The sequence below is a fragment of the Hyla sarda genome, chromosome 8 (genome assembly GCF_029499605.1).
Source record: "Hyla sarda isolate aHylSar1 chromosome 8, aHylSar1.hap1, whole genome shotgun sequence".
NCBI lineage: Eukaryota > Metazoa > Chordata > Amphibia > Anura > Hylidae > Hyla > Hyla sarda.
The window spans coordinates 213,462,877-213,484,857 of NC_079196.1; the positions used below are offsets into that span (position 1 = coordinate 213,462,877).

Consider the following 21,981-nt stretch of genomic DNA (forward strand, 5'->3'; position numbering starts at 1 on the left):
GTTCATACTTCTAGGGAGGGGGTCTCACTTACCAAAGGAGTACCTGAAAAAGAAGGGAGAGGAGAGCAGTGCTTTAGAGGAACATCATATACTTTAATGCGGAGTTACAGATCTTTTTTACAGTCTGGTACGTTATAATGGCTGTGCCCATTTCCAAACTACATGTGTCCATAAACAAAACTGGGATGGGACATCCTATTACACTCATGTGAAGAGCGAAGGCCCCGCATATGTGAAAACGGATGTCTGAACTATAAACCTGCCATAACAGGGCTGTTCTATATACTATGTACACTCTAGGAACATTCTATTACTCTCACGCGGAGCTAAAGCCCCACCCATGAGGAAACAGTGGATGTCTGAACTATGAGCCCACCCTCACAGCGCTGTTCTATATACTACATACAATCTAGGAACATTCTATTCTTCTCATGAGTAAAAGCCCCCCCCCAATAAGAAAAGGGAGGACATCTGAAATACGATCCCGCCCTTACAAGGCTGTTCTATATACTATGTACACTCTAGAAACATTCTATTACAGTGGTCCCTCAACATATGATGTTAATTGGTTCCGAGAGGACCATCATATGTTGAAACCATCATATGTTGAGTACATATGTCTATGGAAAACTGGTAATTGGTTCCTGAGCCCCGAGACCATCATATGTTGAGTACAGGCCTGGGGTGGGCGGGATTTGTGCCCAGGCCTGGGGGTGGGGGTGGGGGGGAATTTGTGCCCAGGCCTGGGGGTGGGGGTGGGGGGGGATTTGTGCCCAGGCCTGAGGTGGGGGGGGGGGGGATTTGTGCCCAGGTCTGGGGGTCCCTTTGCCAAGGCCTGGGGGGGGGTCCCTTTGCCCAGGCCTGGGGGGGGGGGGGGTCCGGGGTCCCTTTGCCCAGGCCTGGGGGGGGGGGGTCCGGGGTCCCTCTGCCCAGGCCTGGGGGGGGGGGTCCCTTTGCCCAGGCCTGGGGGGGGGGGGTCCCTTTGCCCAGGCCTGGGGGGGGGGGGGTCCCTTTGCCCAGGCCTGGGGGGGGGGGGGGTCCCTTTGCCCAGGCCTGGGGGGGGGGGGGGGGGGCCTTTGCCCAGGCCTGGGGGTCTCTGCTGTTATGTCCTGGGGAGAGGGGGTTATGGCTGCCGCTGCCATTGGGTGAGGGGTTAAGTTAACCCCTCATTAACCCATGGCAGCGGTAGCGTTAACCCCTCACCCCGCGGCAGCGATAATGCTGCCACGGGGTGAGGGGTTAACGCTACCACTGCCATGGGGTGAGGGGTAAAGTTAACCCCTCACCCCATGGCAGCGGCAGCTTTAACCCCTCACCCCGCTGCAGCATTAACGCTGCCGCGGGGTGAGGGGTTAACGACTCGGCCACGTGAGTGAGCTACTAAGTCATACTCACCAGCTCCTCACGTCTTCTCCTCACGGGCGGCGCTCCTCAAATGGCGGCGTAGACGCAGGCTGGCAATGTCACTGTCATGTGACTGCGTCGTCACATGACTGCGGATTCGCCAATCAGCATCAAGAGGAGGACTCCGGCACAACGGCACCCCAGCAACCCGCACAATGGCACCCCGCACCATGGCAACCCGCACCACGGCGCCCCCCAGCCCCCGCACCGGTAAGTAAAATCATAGTGATGGCCCTGCAAAAAGTATCGTATGTCGATACTTACTTCAACATATGATGGCCTCTGAGAGGCCATCGTATATCGAAAAAAACGTATGTTGGGGCCATCATAACTCAAGGGACCACTGTACTCAAGAAGAGCTAAAGCCCCACCCATGAGGGAACTGTGGTTGTCTGAACTATGAGCCCACCTTCACAGCGCTGTTCTATATACTCCATATAATCTAGGAACATTCTATTCTTCTCATGAGCAAAAGGCCCCCCCCCCCCCCCACAATAAGAAAAGGGAGGACCTCTGAAATACGATCCCGCCCTTTCAGGGCTCTTCTATATGCTATGTACACTTTAGGAAAACTATTACTCTCATGAGAAGAGAGAAAGCCCCACCCATGAGGAAACAGAGGTCTTCTGAAATATGACCCTGCCCTTGCAGGGCTTTTCTACATACTACAAGGGTGTACTGATAAGTATTGAGCCTTACCCAGAAAAAAATTGTGCCAGGAAGCTGAAAATTGCAGGGTATACTTGCAAAAATAATGGTGCAAATATCAACTACCTATGATTTTAAGTTACCTTTATTTTTCTGGTCCAAAGTGGACGCAGCACCTCCAGAAAAGTTCAGTGTTGCACAGGACCATAAATCAAGTTTCTATTACTGTTTTTTTGAGATTGGGGAACAGCTGATTCTGCTGATTACTTCTGGCTAATCAAAGGATACATGTAGACAGTTTAAAAGAACATCAGTAGCGGCACTGATACCACTCCTCTCACCTATGGATCACGGATCTACCCTGTGGGTGATCAGGATAACGACCAGTGGTGGTGCTAGGACAGAATTGAAAGCATATATAAGTAACTGCAATAGTAGAAATTGAAAGACATCTTGTACTCACCGCAGTTGTATGGGTCAAACGACTCCTAACTGTGGGTTCCACCGGACAGGCTGACAAGGCTGTAGTGGCGTGGCGTGCTCAGAGGTGACTGCTGGCGGTTTCGCGCGCGAAACCGCCAGCAGTCGCCTCTGAGCGCCCCACGCCAGCCTTGTCAGCCCGTCCGGTGGAAGCCCAAGTTAGGAGCCGTTTGCCCTATACTACTGCGGTGAAACCACCGGCAGTCATCTCTGAGCACCCCACACCAGCCTTGGGCTTCCACCGGACAATGAATGAATTGAAAGACATCCTATACTCACCGCAGAAGTATGGGTCAAATGACTCCTAACTTTGGGTTCCACCGGACAGGCTGACAAGGCTGGCGTGGGGTGCTCTGAGGCGACTGCCGGCAGTTTAGCGCGCAAAACCGCCAGCAGTCGCCTCTGAGCGCCCCACGCCAGGCTTGTCAGCCAGTCCGGTGGAAGCCTAAGTTAGGAGCCTTTTTGACCTATACTACTGCGATGAAACTGCCGGCAGTCGCCTCTGAGCACCCCACACCAGCCTTGGGCTTCCACTGGACGGGATGACAAGGCTGGTGTGGGGCGCTCAGAGGTGACTGCTGGCAGTCGCCTCTGAGCGCCCCCTGCCAGCCTTGTCAGCCCGTCCGGTGGAAGCCCAAGTTAGGAGCCGTTTGACCTATACTACTGTGGTGAAACCACCGTCAGTCGTATCTGAGCACCCCACACCAGCCTTGTCAGCCTGTCCGGTGGAAGCCCAAGTTAGGAGCCGTTTGACCCATACTACTGCGTTGAGTACAGGATGTCTTTCAATTTCTACTATTGCAGTTACTTCTGGCTAATATTCGCCGGTCCTCCATGATCATGTCATGGGTGGCTTTCAAATTTACAGGCACAGTGACAGAACGTGGCTTCCACTGGATTTCTCGCATTCAACACCGAAATGGTGTAACCATTGCATATGAAAAGCCACTGTTACTCAAAGTTGACATTACTTCATGATCCAGCTTCGCACTTTTCCCTTTGAAAAACAAGAACTTGATTATGGTCCCAAGTTCTTTAATATTGAGCCTGACGGAGCTGCCATGTTGTTCGCTTTGGACCGAAAAATAATGATTAGTTAAAATTATAGGAAGTTTATTTAGCACTATGGAATTTAGACACACTGGTCCGTATGTCCTTCAATTTAAAGCTTCCTAGCTCAATATTGTCTGGGTAAGGCTCAAAACCCCTTTGTATGTGCACCATGGGAGCATTCCATTATTCTCATGAGAAGAGCGAAAGCCCCGCCCATGAGGAAACAGAGGAAGTCTGAACTATAATCTTGTCCTAATAGGGCTGTACTACATATCTTGTACACCCTAGGAACATTCTATTACTTTCATGAGAAAAGCGAAAGCCCCACCCATGAGGCCCTGTTTTGCGGTAAGGCTGCCCCTTGCCGGAGAAGTAATGCTCTACACTCAACAGGCGGCTGACAGTGTCACTAATACCACCCCAGCCTTGCCCACCGGGGAGGGTGCTGTCTGAACATAATCCTTTCTCCAGTTGCCACCCCTTGATAAGGTGCCACCTTAGGCCTGGGCCTTGTAAGTGATGAAAAGCTGCCAGAAGCAACCTCACTTTTGTCCATGGGTTGGGATCTGGTGTTCAACTGAATTGAGCTAAGCTGTAATACCAGAAAAAAACAGTGGACAAAAGTGGCACTGTTTTTGATAAAAGCATCCGTGTTTAACTAATCTTTACAGCTTTCTCGTTCTGACACAATCCCACAAATTTCATACAATTGATGTAATCTAATACAATCTCCTTTTCAGAATTCTCTACTGGTACGTCACTAATAATTGAAGAAATAATGAGACACATGTCAGCGTTTAGGGAGGGGGTGGGGGGCGCTATTAATTATGAGTGCACCCTGCCAGGTCTCACTTCAGAGGACAGTCCATGAACCATATCTCTCCATCCTCAAGAAATTCAGCTCTCCAGGCCAGACTCTTATTAGAGGAAGCCCCGGAGACAGAGGGGACGCAGAGCGGTGGGCACAGGATGCTGCGGAGATGCTCTGCTGTTTATAATGAAATGAATCTTTGAAATCCAATCCTCTCCCGAGTGTAAGAGCCCAGACCGGTCCAGACTGCGCCTCAGCTTACAATGATTATTTTGGTCTGCTCTTTAAATAAGCAAAAGGGGGAAAAAGTGGTGAACTTTATGGTGTTTTTCCTGAATTAAATGCAGGACTGTGATTAATAATGACAGTTCAATAACCGAACACAAGAAATGGCGCAGATTCATACGAGTCTGTGTGTGGAGGAGAAGGGTCTGTGTGTGTGTGTGTGTGTGTAGAGGAGAAGGGTCTGTGTGTGTGTAGAGGAGAAGGGTCTGTGTGTGTGTAGAGGAGAAGGGTCTGTGTGTGTGTAGAGGAGAAGGGTCTGTGTGTGTGTAGAGGAGAAGGGTCTGTGTGTGTGTGTAGAGGAGAAGGGTCTGTGTGTGTGTGTAGAGGAGAAGGGTCTGTGTGTGTGTGTAGAGGAGAAGGGTCTGTGTGTAGGGGAGAAGGGTCTGTGTGTAGAGGAGAAGGGTCTGTGTGTAGAGGAGAAGGGTCTGTGTGTGTAGAGGAGAAGGGTCTGTGTGTGTAGAGGAGAAGGGTCTGTGTGTGTAGAGGAGAAGGGTCTGTGTGTGTAGAGGAGAAGGGTCTGTGTGTGTAGAGGAGAAGGGTCTGTGTGTAGAGGAGAAGGGTCTGTGTGTGTAGAGGAGAAGGGTCTGTGTGTGTAGAGGAGAAGGGTCTGTGTGTGTAGAGGAGAAGGGTCTGTGTGTGTAGAGGAGAAGGGTCTGTGTGTGTAGAGGAGAAGGGTCTGTGTGTGTAGAGGAGAAGGGTCTGTGTGTGTAGAGGAGAAGGGTCTGTGTGTGTAGAGGAGAAGGGTCTGTGTGTGTAGAGGAGAAGGGTCTGTGTGTGTAGAGGAGAAGGGTCTGTGTGTGTAGAGGAGAAGGGTCTGTGTGTAGAGGAGAAGGGTCTGTGTGTAGAGGAGAAGGGTCTGTGTGTAGAGGAGAAGGGTGTGTGTGTAGAGGAGAAGGGTCTGTGTGTGTAGAGGAGAAGGGTCTGTGTGTGTAGAGGAGAAGGGTCTGTGTGTAGAGGAGAAGGGTCTGTGTGTGTAGAGGAGAAGGGTCTGTGTGTGTAGAGGAGAAGGGTCTGTGTGTGTAGAGGAGAAGGGTCTGTGTGTGTACAGGAGAAGGGTCTGCGTGTGTGTAGAGGAGAAGGGTCTGCGTGTGTGTAGAGGAGAAGGGTCTGCGTGTGTGTAGAGGAGAAGGGTCTGCGTGTGTGTAGAGGAGAAGGGTCTGCGTGTGTGTAGAGGAGAAGGGTCTGTGTGTAGAGGAGAAGGGTCTGTGTGTGTAGAGGAGAAGGGTCTGTGTGTGTGTAGAGGAGAAGGGTCTGTGTGTGTGTAGAGGAGAAGGGTCTGTGTGTGTGTAGAGGAGAAGGGTCTGTGTGTAGAGGAGAAGGGTCTGTGTGTAGAGGAGAAGGGTCTGTGTGTAGAGGAGAAGGGTCTGTGTGTGTAGAGGAGAAGGGTCTGTGTGTGTAGAGGAGAAGGGTCTGTGTGTAGAGGAGAAGGGTGTGTGTGTGTAGAGGAGAAGGGTCTGTGTGTAGAGGAGAAGGGTCTGTGTGTAGAGGAGAAGGGTCTGTGTGTGTAGAGGAGAAGGGTCTGTGTGTAGAGGAGAAGGGTCTGTGTGTAGAGGAGAAGGGTCTGTGTGTAGAGGAGAAGGGTCTGTGTGTAGAGGAGAAGGGTCTGTGTGTAGAGGAGAAGGGTCTGTGTGTGTGTAGAGGAGAAGGGTCTGTGTGTGTAGAGGAGAAGGGTCTGTGTGTGTGTAGAGGAGAAGGGTCTGTGTGTGTGTAGAGGAGAAGGGTCTGTGTGTGTAGAGGAGAAGGGTCTGTGTGTGTAGAGGAGAAGGGTCTGTGTGTGTGTAGAGGAGAAGGGTCTGTGTGTGTGTAGAGGAGAAGTGTCTGTGTGTAGAGGAGAAGGGTCTGTGTGTGTAGAGGAGAAGTGTCTGTGTGTAGAGGAGAAGGGTCTGTGTGTGTAGAGGAGAAGGGTCTGTGTGTGTAGAGGAGAAGGGTCTGTGTGTGTAGAGGAGAAGGGTCTGTGTGTGTAGAGGAGAAGGGTCTGTGTGTGTAGAGGAGAAGGGTCTGTGTGTGTAGAGGAGAAGGGTCTGTGTGTGTAGAGGAGAAGGGTCTGTGTGTGTAGAGGAGAAGGGTCTGTGTGTGTTGAGGAGAAGGGTCTGTGTGTGTAGAGGAGAAGGGTCTGTGTGTGTAGAGGAGAAGGGTCTGTGTGTGTAGAGGAGAAGGGTCTGTGTGTGTAGAGGAGAAGGGTCTGTGTGTGTAGAGGAGAAGGGTCTGTGTGTGTAGAGGAGAAGGGTCTGTGTGTGTAGAGGAGAAGGGTCTGTGTGTGTAGAGGAGAAGGGTCTGTGTGTAGAGGAGAAGGGTCTGTGTGTAGAGGAGAAGGGTCTGTGTGTAGAGGAGAAGGGTCTGTGTGTAGAGGAGAAGGGTCTGTGTGTGTAGAGGAGAAGGGTCTGTGTGTAGAGGAGAAGGGTCTGTGTGTAGAGGAGAAGGGTCTGTGTGTGTGTAGAGGAGAAGGGTCTGTGTGTGTGTAGAGGAGAAGGGTCTGTGTGTGTGTAGAGGAGAAGGGTCTGTGTGTGTGTAGAGGAGAAGGGTCTGTGTGTGTGTAGAGGAGAAGGGTCTGTGTGTGTGTAGAGGAGAAGGGTCTGTGTGTGTGTGTAGAGGAGAAGGGTCTGTGTGTGTGTAGAGGAGAAGGGTCTGTGTGTGTGTAGAGGAGAAGGGTCTGTGTGTGTGTAGAGGAGAAGGGTCTGTGTGTGTGTAGAGGAGAAGGGTCTGTGTGTGTGTAGAGGAGAAGGGTCTGTGTGTGTGTAGAGGAGAAGGGTCTGTGTGTGTGTAGAGGAGAAGGGTCTGTGTGTAGAGGAGAAAGGTCTGTGTGTAGAGGAGAAGGGTCTGTGTGTGTGTGTAGAGGAGAAGGGTCTGTGTGTAGAGGAGAAGGGTCTGTGTGTAGAGGAGAAGGGTCTGTGTGTAGGGGAGAAGGGTCTGTGTGTGTAGAGGAGAAGGGTCTGTGTGTGTAGAGGAGAAGGGTCTGTGTGTGTAGAGGAGAAGGGTCTGTGTGTGTAGAGGAGAAGGGTCTGTGTGTGTAGAGGAGAAGGGTCTGTGTGTGTAGAGGAGAAGGGTCTGTGTGTGTAGAGGAGAAGGGTCTGTGTGTAGAGGAGAAGGGTCTGTGTGTAGAGGAGAAGGGTCTGTGTGTGTAGAGGAGAAGGGTCTGTGTGTGTAGAGGAGAAGGGTCTGTGTGTGTAGAGGAGAAGGGTCTGTGTGTGTAGAGGAGAAGGGTCTGTGTGTGTAGAGGAGAAGGGTCTGTGTGTGTAGAGGAGAAGGGTCTGTGTGTGTAGAGGAGAAGGGTCTGTGTGTGTGTAGAGGAGAAGGGTCTGTGTGTGTGTAGAGGAGAAGGGTCTGTGTGTGTGTAGAGGAGAAGGGTCTGTGTGTAGAGGAGAAGGGTCTGTGTGTGTAGAGGAGAAGGGTCTGTGTGTGTAGAGGAGAAGGGTCTGTGTGTAGAGGAGAAGGGTCTGTGTGTAGAGGAGAAGGGTCTGTGTGTGTAGAGGAGAAGGGTCTGTGTGTGTAGAGGAGAAGGGTCTGTGTGTAGAGGAGAAGGGTCTGTGTGTAGAGGAGAAGGGTCTGTGTGTAGAGGAGAAGGGTCTGTGTGTAGAGGAGAAGGGTCTGTGTGTGTAGAGGAGAAGGGTCTGTGTGTGTGTGTAGAGGAGAAGGGTCTGTGTGTGTGTGTAGAGGAGAAGGGTCTGTGTGTAGAGGAGAAGGGTCTGTGTGTAGAGGAGAAGGGTCTGTGTGTGTGTAGAGGAGAAGGGTCTGTGTGTAGAGGAGAAGGGTCTGTGTGTGTAGAGGAGAAGGGTCTGTGTGTGTAGAGGAGAAGGGTCTGTGTGTGTAGAGGAGAAGGGTCTGTGTGTGTAGAGGAGAAGGGTCTGTGTGTGTAGAGGAGAAGGGTCTGTGTGTGTAGAGGAGAAGGGTCTGTGTGTGTAGAGGAGAAGGGTCTGTGTGTGTGTAGAGGAGAAGGGTCTGTGTGTGTGTAGAGGAGAAGGGTCTGTGTGTAGAGGAGAAGGGTCTGTGTGTAGAGGAGAAGGGTCTGTGTGTAGAGGAGAAGGGTCTGTGTGTGTGTAGAGGAGAAGGGTCTGTGTGTAGAGGAGAAGGGTCTGTGTGTGTAGAGGAGAAGGGTCTGTGTGTAGAGGAGAAGGGTCTGTGTGTAGAGGAGAAGGGTCTGTGTGTGTAGAGGAGAAGGGTCTGTGTGTAGAGGAGAAGGGTCTGTGTGTAGAGGAGAAGGGTCTGTGTGTGTAGAGGAGAAGGGTCTGTGTGTGTAGAGGAGAAGGGTCTGTGTGTAGAGGAGAAGGGTCTGTGTGTAGAGGAGAAGGGTCTGTGTGTGTGTAGAGGAGAAGGGTCTGTGTGTAGATGAGAAGGGTCTGTGTGTGTAGAGGAGAAGGGTCTGTGTGTGTAGAGGAGAAGGGTCTGTGTGTGTAGAGGAGAAGGGTCTGTGTGTGTAGAGGAGAAGGGTCTGTGTGTGTAGAGGAGAAGGGTCTGTGTGTGTAGAGGAGAAGGGTCTGTGTGTAGAGGAGAAGGGTCTGTGTGTAGAGGAGAAGGGTCTGTGTGTGTAGAGGAGAAGGGTCTGTGTGTGTAGAGGAGAAGGGTCTGTGTGTGTAGAGGAGAAGGGTCTGTGTGTGTAGAGGAGAAGGGTCTGTGTGTGTAGAGGAGAAGGGTCTGTGTGTGTAGAGGAGAAGGGTCTGTGTGTGTAGAGGAGAAGGGTCTGTGTGTGTAGAGGAGAAGGGTCTGTGTGTAGAGGAGAAGGGTCTGTGTTTATAGAGGAGAAGGGTCTGTGTGTGTATAGAGGAGAAGGGTCTGTGTGTGTATAGAGGAGAAGGGTCTGTGTGTAGAGGAGAAGGGTCTGTGTGTGTAGAGGAGAAGGGTCTGTGTGTGTAGAGGAGAAGGGTCTGTGTGTGTGTAGAGGAGAAGGGTCTGTGTGTGTAGAGGAGAAGGGTCTGTGTGTAGAGGAGAAGGGTCTGTGAGTAGAGGAGAAAGGTCTGTGTGTAGAGGAGAAGGGTCTGTGTGTGTGTAGAGGAGAAGGGTCTGTGTGTAGAGGAGAAGGGTCTGTGTGTAGAGGAGAAGGGTCTGTGTGTGTAGAGGAGAAGGGTCTGTGTGTGTAGAGGAGAAGGGTCTGTGTGTGTAGAGGAGAAGGGTCTGTGTGTGTAGAGGAGAAGGGTCTGTGTGTGTAGAGGAGAAGGGTCTGTGTGTGTAGAGGAGAAGGGTCTGTGTGTAGAGGAGAAGGGTCTGTGTGTGTGTAGAGGAGAAGGGTCTGTGTGTGTGTAGAGGAGAAGGGTCTGTGTGTGTGTAGAGGAGAAGGGTCTGTGTGTGTGTAGAGGAGAAGGGTCTGTGTGTGTGTAGAGGAGAAGGGTCTGTGTGTGTGTAGAGGAGAAGGGTCTGTGTGTGTGTAGAGGAGAAGGGTCTGTGTGTGTGTAGAGGAGAAGGGTCTGTGTGTGTGTAGAGGAGAAGGGTCTGTGTGTAGAGGAGAAGGGTCTGTGTGTGTAGAGGAGAAGGGTCTGTGTGTGTAGAGGAGAAGGGTCTGTGTGTGTAGAGGAGAAGGGTCTGTGTGTGTAGAGGAGAAGGGTCTGTGTGTAGAGGAGAAGGGTCTGTGTGTGTAGAGGAGAAGGGTCTGTGTGTGTAGAGGAGAAGGGTCTGTGTGTATAGAGGAGAAGGGTCTGTGTGTGTGTAGAGGAGAAGGGTCTGTGTGTAGAGGAGAAGGGTCTGTGTGTGTAGAGGAGAAGGGTCTGTGTGTATAGAGGAGAAGGGTCTGTGTGTGTGTAGAGGAGAAGGGTCTGTGTGTAGAGGAGAAGGGTCTGTGTGTGTGTAGAGGAGAAGGGTCTGTGTGTGTGTAGAGGAGAAGGGTCTGTGTGTAGAGGAGAAGGGTCTGTGTGTAGAGGAGAAGGGTCTGTGTGTGTGTAGAGGAGAAGGGTCTGTGTGTAGAGGAGAAGGGTCTGTGTGTGTAGAGGAGAAGGGTCTGTGTGTGTAGAGGAGAAGGGTCTGTGTGTAGAGGAGAAGGGTCTGTGTGTAGAGGAGAAGGGTCTGTGTGTGTGTAGAGGAGAAGGGTCTGTGTGTGTGTAGAGGAGAAGGGTCTGTGTGTAGAGGAGAAGGGTCTGTGTGTGTGTAGAGGAGAAGGGTCTGTGTGTAGAGGAGAAGGGTCTGTGTGTGTGTAGAGGAGAAGGGTCTGTGTGTAGAGGAGAAGGGTCTGTGTGTAGAGGAGAAGGGTCTGTGTGTGTAGAGGAGAAGGGTCTGTGTGTGTGTAGAGGAGAAGGGTCTGTGTGTCTGTAGAGGAGAAGGGTCTGTGTGTAGAGGAGAAGGGTCTGTGTGTAGAGGAGAAGGGTCTGTGTGTAGAGGAGAAGGGTCTGTGTGTAGAGGAGAAGGGTCTGTGTGTAGAGGAGAAGGGTCTGTGTGTAGAGGAGAAGGGTCTGTGTGTGTAGAGGAGAAGGGTCTGTGTGTAGAGGAGAAGGGTCTGTGTGTGTAGAGGAGAAGGGTCTGTGTGTGTAGAGGAGAAGGGTCTGTGTGTGTAGAGGAGAAGGGTCTGTGTGTGTAGAGGAGAAGGGTCTGTGTGTGTAGAGGAGAAGGGTCTGTGTGTGTAGAGGAGAAGGGTCTGTGTGTGTAGAGGAGAAGGGTCTGTGTGTAGAGGAGAAGGGTCTGTGTGTAGAGGAGAAGGGTCTGTGTGTGTAGGGGAGAAGGGTCTGTGTGTAGAGGAGAAGGGTCTGTGTGTAGAGGAGAAGGGTCTGTGTGTAGAGGAGAAGGGTCTGTGTGTGTAGAGGAGAAGGGTCTGTGTGTAGAGGAGAAGGGTCTGTGTGTAGAGGAGAAGGGTCTGTGTGTAGAGGAGAAGGGTCTGTGTGTAGAGGAGAAGGGTCTGTGTGTAGAGGAGAAGGGTCTGTGTGTAGAGGAGAAGGGTCTGTGTGTAGAGGAGAAGGGTCTGTGTGTAGAGGAGAAGGGTCTGTGTGTAGAGGAGAAGGGTCTGTGTGTGTGTAGAGGAGAAGGGTCTGTGTGTGTAGAGGAGAAGGGTCTGTGTGTAGAGGAGAAGGGTCTGTGTGTAGAGGAGAAGGGTCTGTGTGTAGAGGAGAAGGGTCTGTGTAGAGGAGAAGGGTCTGTGTGTGTAGAGGAGAAGGGTCTGTGTGTAGAGGAGAAGGGTCTGTGTGTAGAGGAGAAGGGTCTGTGTGTAGAGGAGAAGGGTCTGTGTGTAGAGGAGAAGGGTCTGTGTGTGTAGAGGAGAAGGGTCTGTGTGTGTAGAGGAGAAGGGTCTGTGTGTGTGTAGAGGAGAAGGGTCTGTGTGTAGAGGAGAAGGGTCTGTGTGTAGAGGAGAAGGGTCTGTGTGTGTGTAGAGGAGAAGGGTCTGTGTGTAGAGGAGAAGGGTCTGTGTGTAGAGGAGAAGGGTCTGTGTGTAGAGGAGAAGGGTCTGTGTGTAGAGGAGAAGGGTCTGTGTGTAGAGGAGAAGGGTCTGTGTGTAGAGGAGAAGGGTCTGTGTGTAGAGGAGAAGGGTCTGTGTGTGTGTAGAGGAGAAGGGTCTGTGTGTGTGTAGAGGAGAAGGGTCTGTGTGTAGAGGAGAAGGGTCTGTGTGTAGAGGAGAAGGGTCTGTGTGTAGAGGAGAAGGGTCTGTGTGTGTAGAGGAGAAGGGTCTGTGTGTAGAGGAGAAAGGTCTGTGTGTAGAGGAGAAGGGTCTGTGTGTGTAGAGGAGAAGGGTCTGTGTGTGTGTAGAGGAGAAGGGTGTGTGTGTGTAGAGGAGAAGGGTCTGTGTGTGTAGAGGAGAAGGGTCTGTGTGTGTAGAGGAGAAGGGTCTGTGTGTGTAGAGGAGAAGGGTCTGTGTGTGTAGAGGAGAAGGGTCTGTGTGTGTAGAGGAGAAGGGTCTGTGTGTGGAGGAGAAGGGTCTGTGTGTGTGTAGAGGAGAAGGGTCTGTGTGTAGAGGAGAAGGGTCTGTGTGTAGAGGAGAAGGGTCTGTGTGTAGAGGAGAAGGGTCTGTGTGTAGAGGAGAAGGGTCTGTGTGTGTAGAGGAGAAGGGTCTGTGTGTAGAGGAGAAGGGTCTGTGTGTAGAGGAGAAGGGTCTGTGTGTAGAGGAGAAGGGTCTGTGTGTGTAGAGGAGAAGGGTCTGTGTGTAGAGGAGAAGGGTCTGTGTGTAGAGGAGAAGGGTCTGTGTGTAGAGGAGAAGGGTCTGTGTGTAGAGGAGAAGGGTCTGTGTGTGTAGAGGAGAAGGGTCTGTGTGTAGAGGAGAAGGGTCTGTGTGTAGAGGAGAAGGGTCTGTGTGTAGAGGAGAAGGGTCTGTGTGTGTAGAGGAGAAGGGTCTGTGTGTAGAGGAGAAGGGTCTGTGTGTGTAGAGGAGAAGGGTCTGTGTGTGTAGAGGAGAAGGGTCTGTGTGTAGAGGAGAAGGGTCTGTGTGTAGAGGAGAAGGGTCTGTGTGTGTAGAGGAGAAGGGTCTGTGTGTAGAGGAGAAGGGTCTGTGTGTGTAGAGGAGAAGGGTCTGTGTGTGTAGAGGAGAAGGGTCTGTGTGTGTAGAGGAGAAGGGTCTGTGTGTAGAGGAGAAGGGTCTGTGTGTAGGGGAGAAGGGTCTGTGTGTAGAGGAGAAGGGTCTGTGTGTAGAGGAGAAGGGTCTGTGTGTAGAGGAGAAGGGTCTGTGTGTAGAGGAGAAGGGTCTGTGTGTAGAGGAGAAGGGTCTGTGTGTCCATCTATAGGGGAAATGATTCTATTATAGGACGATTATTCACTACATAAAGTGTCTTCCTTCTAATACATTTAGTTTTTTTAATTCTTCACTGACAACAAGATCTCTGCTTATTTATTTCATACTTCTCCATTTCATATCTATCTATCCATCTTATATCTATCTATCCATCTTATATCTATCTCCTATCCATCTATCTCTCTCTCTCCTATCCATCTATATATGTATCTATCTATATCTCTCTCTCTCATATCTATCTATCTATTTCATATCTATCTATCTAGAATAGCAAGAAGGTAGCAGCACACCGTCAGAGCAACAGAGAGTGGGTGCAAATCAGTGGGGGTCCCAGGTCCCAGGACTCCAGACTTCACAAAGTAAAAGAACACTGCAGCACTCCAAGGCTTGTAGAAAAACTCGTAAACATAGTGTCATCTATCTATCTCATATCTATCTATCTCATATCTATCTCTCTACTTCATATCTTTATCTCATTTATCTAATATAATATCTAGACCAAAAAGAATCACTTACAGCACTCCATATAGAAGAAAAAAAGTGAGCAGCTTTATTCCATATTTTTTTTTTTTTTTTTTTATTAATTGTAGCGTTTCGGCAGCCTATGATTTCTGTAACTCATGTTATCTATCTCTAATTTTTCATATGAGACATATGAAATAGATAGATAGAAATGAGAGATAGATAGATATGAGAGACATAGATAGATAGATATGAGAGACATAGATAGAACTGAGAGATAGATAGATAGATATAAGATAGATAGATAGATAGATAGATAGGAGATAGATAGATAGATATGAGATAGATAGATATGAGATAGATAGATATGAGATAGATAGATAGATATGAGATAGATAGATAGATATGAGATAGATAGATAGATATGAGATAGATAGATATGAGATAGATAGATAGATAGATAGATATGAGATAGATAGATATGAGATAAATAGATCGATATATATGAGGTAGATAGATAGGATAGATATGAGAGAGAGAGATATGAGATAGATAGATATGAGATAGATAAATATGAAATAGATATGAGATAGATGGATATGAGATAGATAAATATGAAATAGATAGATAAATATGAGATAAATAGATAGATATGAGGTAGATAGATAGATATGAAATAGACAGATATGAGAGATAGATAGATAGATAGATAGGAGATATATAGATAGATAGATATGAGGTAGATAGATATGGATAGATAGATAGATATGAGGTAGATAGATAGATATGAAATAGACAGATATGAGAGATAGATAGATAGATAGATAGATAGATAGATAGATAGGAGATATATAGATAGATAGATATGAGATGGATAGATATGAGGTAGATAGATAGATAGATATGAGGTAGATAGATAGATAGATAGATATGAGATAATTAGATATGAGGTAGATAGATATGGATAGATATGAGATAGATAGATATAGATATGAGATAGATAGATAGATATGAGATAGATATGAGATAGATAGATAGATAGATAGATATGAGATAGATAGATAGATATGAGATAGATAGATAGATAGATATGAGATAGATAGATAGATATGAGATAGATAGATAGATATGAGATAGATAGATAGATAGATAGATATGAGATAGATAGATAGATAGATATGAGATAGATAGATAGATATGAGATAGATAGATAGATATGAGATAGATAGATAGATGGATAGATATGAGATAGATAGATAGATATGAGATAGATAGATAGATAGATAGATATGAGATAGATAGATAGATATGAGATAGATAGAGGACTTGCACTGTGTAGATTAGAAGTTTGTCTTATGTGAAGCCAATAGAAAACACGTAACAATGATTAGAATCTTCCGCCACATCTCAGCTCTGTTACATCCATACATATGGTAGTTGAATGGAACGACCTCTCTTTTCTCATAAATATTCTTGTTGCACAACATGTTTCGGATTTCTCTCTCTCTCTCCCTCTCTGGTACATATTTTGCATCTGCTGCCATTTAAGGCGTAAAAGAAAAATTAGTAAAACCAATTCTTCGATGACGTGTTGTGTGTCGACACTGCGGGAGGGAGATGCTCCAAATACTGTAAGGATCGGATAAAGCTGCAATTAAGTGTTTTTCAACCAGGGTGCCTGCAGCTGTTGCAAAACTACAACTCCCAGCATGCCCGGACAGCCAACGGCTGTCCGGGCATGCTGGGAGTTGTAGTTTTGCTACAGCTGGTGGCACACTGGTTTGGAAACACTGTAATAGATCAATTTAATGCACATGCATTACATTCATTTATATAAGCAATCTGATAATTGCTTATAAAAAGCTTCTAGGGAGGCCAAAGGCTCTCCGGGCATGCTGGGAGTTGTAGATTTGCAACAGCCGGAGGCACACCGGTTTGGAAACACTGTAATAGATCAATTTAATGCACGTGCATTACATTGATCTATATAAGCAATCTGATGATTGCTTATAAAAAAGCTTCTAGGGAGGCCATGGCATGCTGGGAGTTGTAGTTTTGCAACAGCCGGAGGCACACCGGTTGAGAAACAATGCAGCAGGGCCTGAGAGAGACTCCCGCCCCAGACTCGTCTGTGAACTTTGCACCTAATGTCGGGATCAGATGGCGCTTTGGTTCCAAAACTCAATCACGAGGTTCCGCAGCGCCGAAAAATGTGTGTGTGGTGCGAGCAGCGTCAATCTTACACAGCTGTTTCACGTTGCTGCCAAGGCCGGGCAGTCCCAACGTGTTTTTTTTTTTTTCTTCGAGGGGGAAGGAAGCTGAACACAGAATGGTAGTAAATGAAACTTGTCTGGTTTCTGGATTCACTTTATTGTGGTCGAGGAATTCTGAGAGCTGGGACACTAGTTTCTGCAATTACAAGAGTCAGGATTAACCCCTTGGCGCCTGGTGTGGGGGGTGAACTCAAGCGAAGACTGATTTGGCCAGTCTTGTCCCCCCCAATTCTACAGAATTAAAATTACAATTGGCCTGTCTAATGGTCTAAAAGGGGGGGGGGGGGGTTGTGGGTCCAAACTCCTCTCGATGAAGTCCACTGGAGACTATGTGATGGTTTTGGTGACCCGGTATTGGGGATTTAATGGGTACTCCGGTGGAAAACATTATTATTATTTTTAAATCAACTGGTGCCAGAAAGTTGAACAGATTTGTAAATTACTTCTATTAAAAAAAATCTTAATCCTTCCAGTACTTATCAGCTGCTGTTATGATCCACAGGAAGTTCTTTTCTTTTTTGAATTTCCTTTTTGCCTGACCACAGTGCTATCTGCTGACACTTCTGTCCATTTTAGGAACTGTACAGAGCAGGAGCAAATCCCCCCATAGAAAACCTCTCCTGCCCTGGACAGTTCCTAAAATGGTAAGAGATGTCAGCAGAGAGCTCTGTGGTCAGGCAAAAAGGAAATTCAAAAAGAAAAGAACTTCCTGTGGAGCATAACCGCAGCTGATAAGTACTGGAAGGATTAAGATTTTTTAATACAAGTAATATACAAATCTGTAACTTTCCGACACCAGTTGATTTAAAAAAAAATTAAAAAAAAAGAAATAAAATTTATATATATATATATATATATATATATATATATATATATATATATATATAAGTTTTCCATTGGAGTACCCCTTTAACCCCTTGGCTGAACTCAAGTGAAGACCGATTGGCCAGTCTCGTCCTTACATTCTATTTAACTAACATTATACTTGGCCTTTCTAAAAGGGAAAGGGGGGGGGGGGGGTCAGGTCCAAAGTCAACCAGGGACTAGATGAAGGTTGTAGGGTCATGTATTGGGCTTCTGGATGCATACTGGGTGCATCAATGGTTGCTAATGTAATGCTATGGTGACCTGTTGCTCTGTGTAATACAGAAGTGAACCCATTAGTAGAGTCTCCTCTATTACCAATATGTGGGTGTTGAATGCAAACTAAACTACCCATTGAGCCAAGATAGCTAGTACCCCGCTATATCGCCGAGGGAATTGGCTAACCTCCCAGGTCGTGTTGACTTAAAAAGTGTCCCTGTCATTTAATAGGTCAGAGAGACAAGTCTCAGAAGCTGACAATCGGTAGAACATCTTGAAATGATCTACGTCCTGTGGCACCATTTTAATTAAAGGATAGGGGAAAGTTATAGATCGAAGGGGTCAGAGCGCGGGGACCCCCCGCGACCCCCTAATCAGGGCACCAGCAGTCTGCCGCAATCAGCCGTTCCAACCCCTGCAGAAAGCCGCAGCCGTCACACCCCCTTCTATGTATCTCTATGGGATACGTGGAGGGGGCGTTTCGGCCGGTACGCTGTGCGGGAGTCGGCACGCCCCATTCCAGTAGACTGCCTGGGCCCCGTTCAGGAGATCGCGGGGGGGGTCCCTGCACTCGGACCCCCCGAGATCTATAACTTATCCCCTATCCTTTGGATAGGGGATAAGTTATTTTTTACTAGAGAACTCTTTAAAGGGGTTATCCAGGAAAAAACATTTTTTATATATATCTCAACTGGCTCCAGAAAGTTAAACAGATTTGTAAATTACTTCTATTAAAAAATCTTAATCCATTCAGTACTTATGAGCTTCTGAAGTTAAGGCTGTACTTTTCTGTCTAAGTACTCTCTGATGACACGTGTCTTGGGAACCGCCCAGTTTAGAAGAGGTTTGCTATGGGGATTTGCTTCTAAACTGGGCGGTTCCCGAGACAGGTGTCATCAGAGGGCACTTAGACAGAAAAGAACAACCTTAACTTCAGAAGCTCATAAGTACTGAAAGGATTAAGATTTTTGTAATAGAAGCAATTTACAAATCTGTGTAACTTTCTGGAGCCAGTTGATATATAAAAAAAAAAATAAGTTTTTTCCTGGAATACCCCTTTAAGTCTATAGGGCTGTGCAGAGAAGCTTGACTGAGATCACTGCAGGTGGACAGGGAGTGAAGTGCTACCGTGCGCTTCTCCCACTCCTTCTCCTGGAGGACTCAGCACTGAGACCATGACTGATCAAAACTATTGACATGTCCTTGAAAACCTTAATAAAGGTCACTGAGACAATTTAAGCTGGGCATAGACATTAAAGTTGACCCAACGCACAGATTTCACCAGGATCGGCAAACCATCTAATGGGTCCACCCAACTTTGACAGCAGAAGCCTGTGGGGGGTAAGGATTAGGCAAGTGAACGTGTTGGATTTAACTGCATGATGCTTTTATTTTCGGGGAGATAAGCAATTAACAGAGATGTCTGGCAGCGACTTTCTCTCCTCTTCACATTCAGAATACCAGCTCGTTCGGCTAAATCATGTATAAGGGGGGGGGGGGGATCTGAGATATCTATCAGTCAAGCAAATGATCAGCTTGCAGCTATCTAATGTGTATGGTCAGCTTTACAGGGTAGCTACCAAAAGGATGTCAGTGTCTTCGATCAAGAGGAATGTCAACTTGCACACTTTATTTCCCATGAAGCATTGCCTGTAGGACTCAAAACAAAGCGGGATCTTCTCAATAAGAAACAGTACTGCCCAGAAAAGATCATTAAAGGGGTACTCAACTACCCCAGCATCCAGAACATTTTGTTCCGAACGCTGGGTGCGGGGGTCGTGACGTCACACCACACCCCTTCAATGCAAGTCTATGGGAGGGGGCGTGGCGGCCGCCACGCCCCCTCCCATAGACTTGAATTGAGGGGGTGTGGTGTGATGTCACAAGGGGTGTGGCCATGACATCAAGACCCCCGCACCCAGCAATTGGAACAAAATGTTCCAGACGCTGGGGCACTGGAGTACCCCTTTAACCCCTCAAGACATCTCGGCGTGTGACAAAGATTTCTGGCTTGGCATACATTCCCAGTTATGTTCCAAGACTCCTAGTTGGAGTAAAACACTAAAAGAAAGCTACCTGGAATAGGCGTCATGAGAGATCTGCTTTACACATGCTTTTTTTTGCCCCCAGAATTCCCAGTGGACCATTAAATGTCTTAACAAAGCTTTCCTCAAAAAAGGACTTCTATGGTCCCAAGACTTGTCACGGGTCCTGGCAGTTCTTACGTCTCAGTTGTTACTCAGATGAAGACGGCAATATTGGAACAAGAATTTTTTTTTATACGACCCACTGTTATTCTCCCTCCTCTGTACCGCCTCTGCCACCGCTCAATGGAGAAATGAGAAGAGGATGCTGGAAACTGTTTGGGCTCGGCGCACATCTGCTAAGTCACTGTAGGCTACTGGAAGTGAACGTCGAGGAATCCTTAACGTCAAATAGGTATCGACAGATTCCTGAAAGCCCTCAAACAAAATTCCCCTTACCCTATCTATAAAGTATAGACAAAGCTAAGCTGCATCTAGAACTATGCTCCTCCCCGTCAAGAACGGCCATCAAACTCTCTTTTTTGATGGGGCGCAACGGGCAACAGCAGGTCCCGATGGACCCCATTATAGTCAATGGGGCTCGTTGGGCGGCGCTGTTTTTTCAGTGGGAGAAAAAGATGGCGCAGGCTGTATTTTTTCTCCTGCTATTTTCCCCGGCGGTCTCGACACAACACTGGCAATGTTAGTGTGAAAGGGCTCATGGGTTTTGTAATGTTTGTCTTCCAACATGTGTTGCTATATAATGGAGAAATGAAACTTAAAAATGGCCGCCGAGTCTCCTTGCCTCGAGTCAGCTTGAGCTGACGACTGGAGTAATTTTAAAAGGACACGTTGCTTGGGAAGTGCAGACTGAAAACTCCACCGAAGACACTGTGGTTTTTAGGAAGTGTATCTCTAGCAACCAGACTGTAAAAAATTTAAGTGACATCACTCTGAAGAAGGGGAGGTCACTCCCGAAACACGTAATTGTACCTGTACTGACTTCTTACACTCAATTAATCTTAAAAAGTACCTGTCACTAAATAAACTTTTCTAAACTAACTCGGGCTATGTTCCCTAACTACTCCTAACACTCCTCAAGCCCTTAATAACTAATTCAGAGCTTTAAAAAGCCGTGTATCTTACCTTTCTTCTTGCTCACATAGTGTAATCTCCCAGCAGGACAAAGTGGGAGCGTCACTTGTCATTGCCACGCCCCCTCAATACAAGTCTATGTGAGGGGTGTGGCAGAAAGTGTTCCGGGCGCTGGGGCAGTGGAGTACCCCTTTAAATGCTCAAGTATACAAATGCTGTTAATTAAAATTTGCCGATCCCTTAAAGTAGAAGAGGGCTGTACAAAACAATTGCACTAAAGGGGCACTCCGGCCCTAATATATCTTATCTGTCTGATGTCTGATCGTGGGGGTCCCGCCGCTGACGACCCCTGCAGTCTGTCATTAAGCACCCACCTTCCGTCATGCCCCCTCCCATAGACTTGCATTGAGGGGGCGTGGCGTGATGTCACATGGGGCGGAGTAGTGACGTCACGATTCTCCGGCCCGTGGTCATCACGCTGCACACGCGGAGTCTCCAGCGCTGCAGAGAGCTCACAAAGGTGGGTGCTGAATGACAGATTGCGGGGGTCCCCAGTGTATAGGTGATAAGATGTATTAGGGCCTGAGTAACCCTTTAAAAACAATAAGAAAACCAATCTATACCTGCTGTTCAATATACGGCACACTAAGAAAAATTCTAATATGAATATTAGAGATGAGCGAACTTACAGTAAAATCGATTCGTCACAAACTTCTCGGCTCGGCAGCCGAAGAAGATATAGCGTCCAAAGGATAGGGGATAAGATATCTGATCGCGGGGGTCCCGTCACTGGGGACCCCTGCGATCTCGGCTGCGGCACCCCAGACATCCAGTGCACGGAGCGAACTTCGCTCCGTGCCGGATAACTGGCGATGTAGGCTGGAGGCTTGTGACGTCACAGCTGTGCCCAGTTCGTGAGGTCACGCCCACGCCCCCTCAATGCAAGTCTATGGGAGGGGGCGTGATGTGTCGTCGCGCCCCCTCCCATAGACTTTCATTGAGAGGGCGTGGCCATGACGTCACGAGCCTCTGGCACTCCGGCGCTGCAACAGACACTCTAAACAAAGGCTAGGTGCAGCAGGGAGATCGCAGGGGTCCCCAATCATTTGTCTAGGGGCGGAGTACCCCTTTAAGGTCCTCTTCCCGCCCTCTCTAATACTACCTGCTATGGTTGCCGAAATGTACCTGATGTCTTGAACAATAAAGAAGATCGCCGATTGGTGAGTGCCGACTGCCTACTTCTTTGTATGGCCAGATTTAGGCTAGACTACAAACTCACATCCTACAGTGGCCACAGAGTCCACCTATTTTTCTAAGCACTCCAGAATGCAATTACATAACCACCATGATAATTACATTTTTATGGTGCGGCCTTGATAAGACACAGAGGTGATAACCCCAGTGTCAGAGTACTGGACACGGGACAGGAAAAGCATAAAAAAACCATGAAACTTTCCCATACAAGGAAGAGAGATGGAAAGTGAATCATCTCATTAAATCCTCTTCATTGCCAGGATCTTTGGCCTATTTCTCCAGGACACTGAGAGGAGGACTGGTGCCTGATTTGGTTATCTCTATTGATGGCCCACGGCCAATGGTTTTCATTGTGGAAATTGGCTTTTGTCAAGTTATGCAAGGACCAGATCACAAGATGTGAATGGCAAGCAGTGCTTCTTATTTCGTTTTACCCCAGGGGAGGAACATTGTGCTGACGCCGTAAGTCTACAGACACTG

General features: G+C 48.1%; 1 protein-coding gene across 2 annotated transcripts in view; it reads right to left on the bottom strand.

Moving 5' to 3' along the window:
- Positions 1-21,981, bottom strand: part of LMF1 (lipase maturation factor 1) — a 330,318-nt gene that overhangs the window by 276,277 nt on the left and 32,060 nt on the right. The window contains exon 3 of one of the 2 annotated variants that reach the window (XM_056533475.1): positions 33-43. The exons of the other annotated variant lie outside the window; for it this stretch is intronic. Within the exon in view, the coding sequence (XP_056389450.1) occupies positions 33-43 (11 nt within the window). The remainder of the gene's footprint in view (positions 1-32; positions 44-21,981) is intronic. 2 annotated transcript variants of the gene reach the window in all.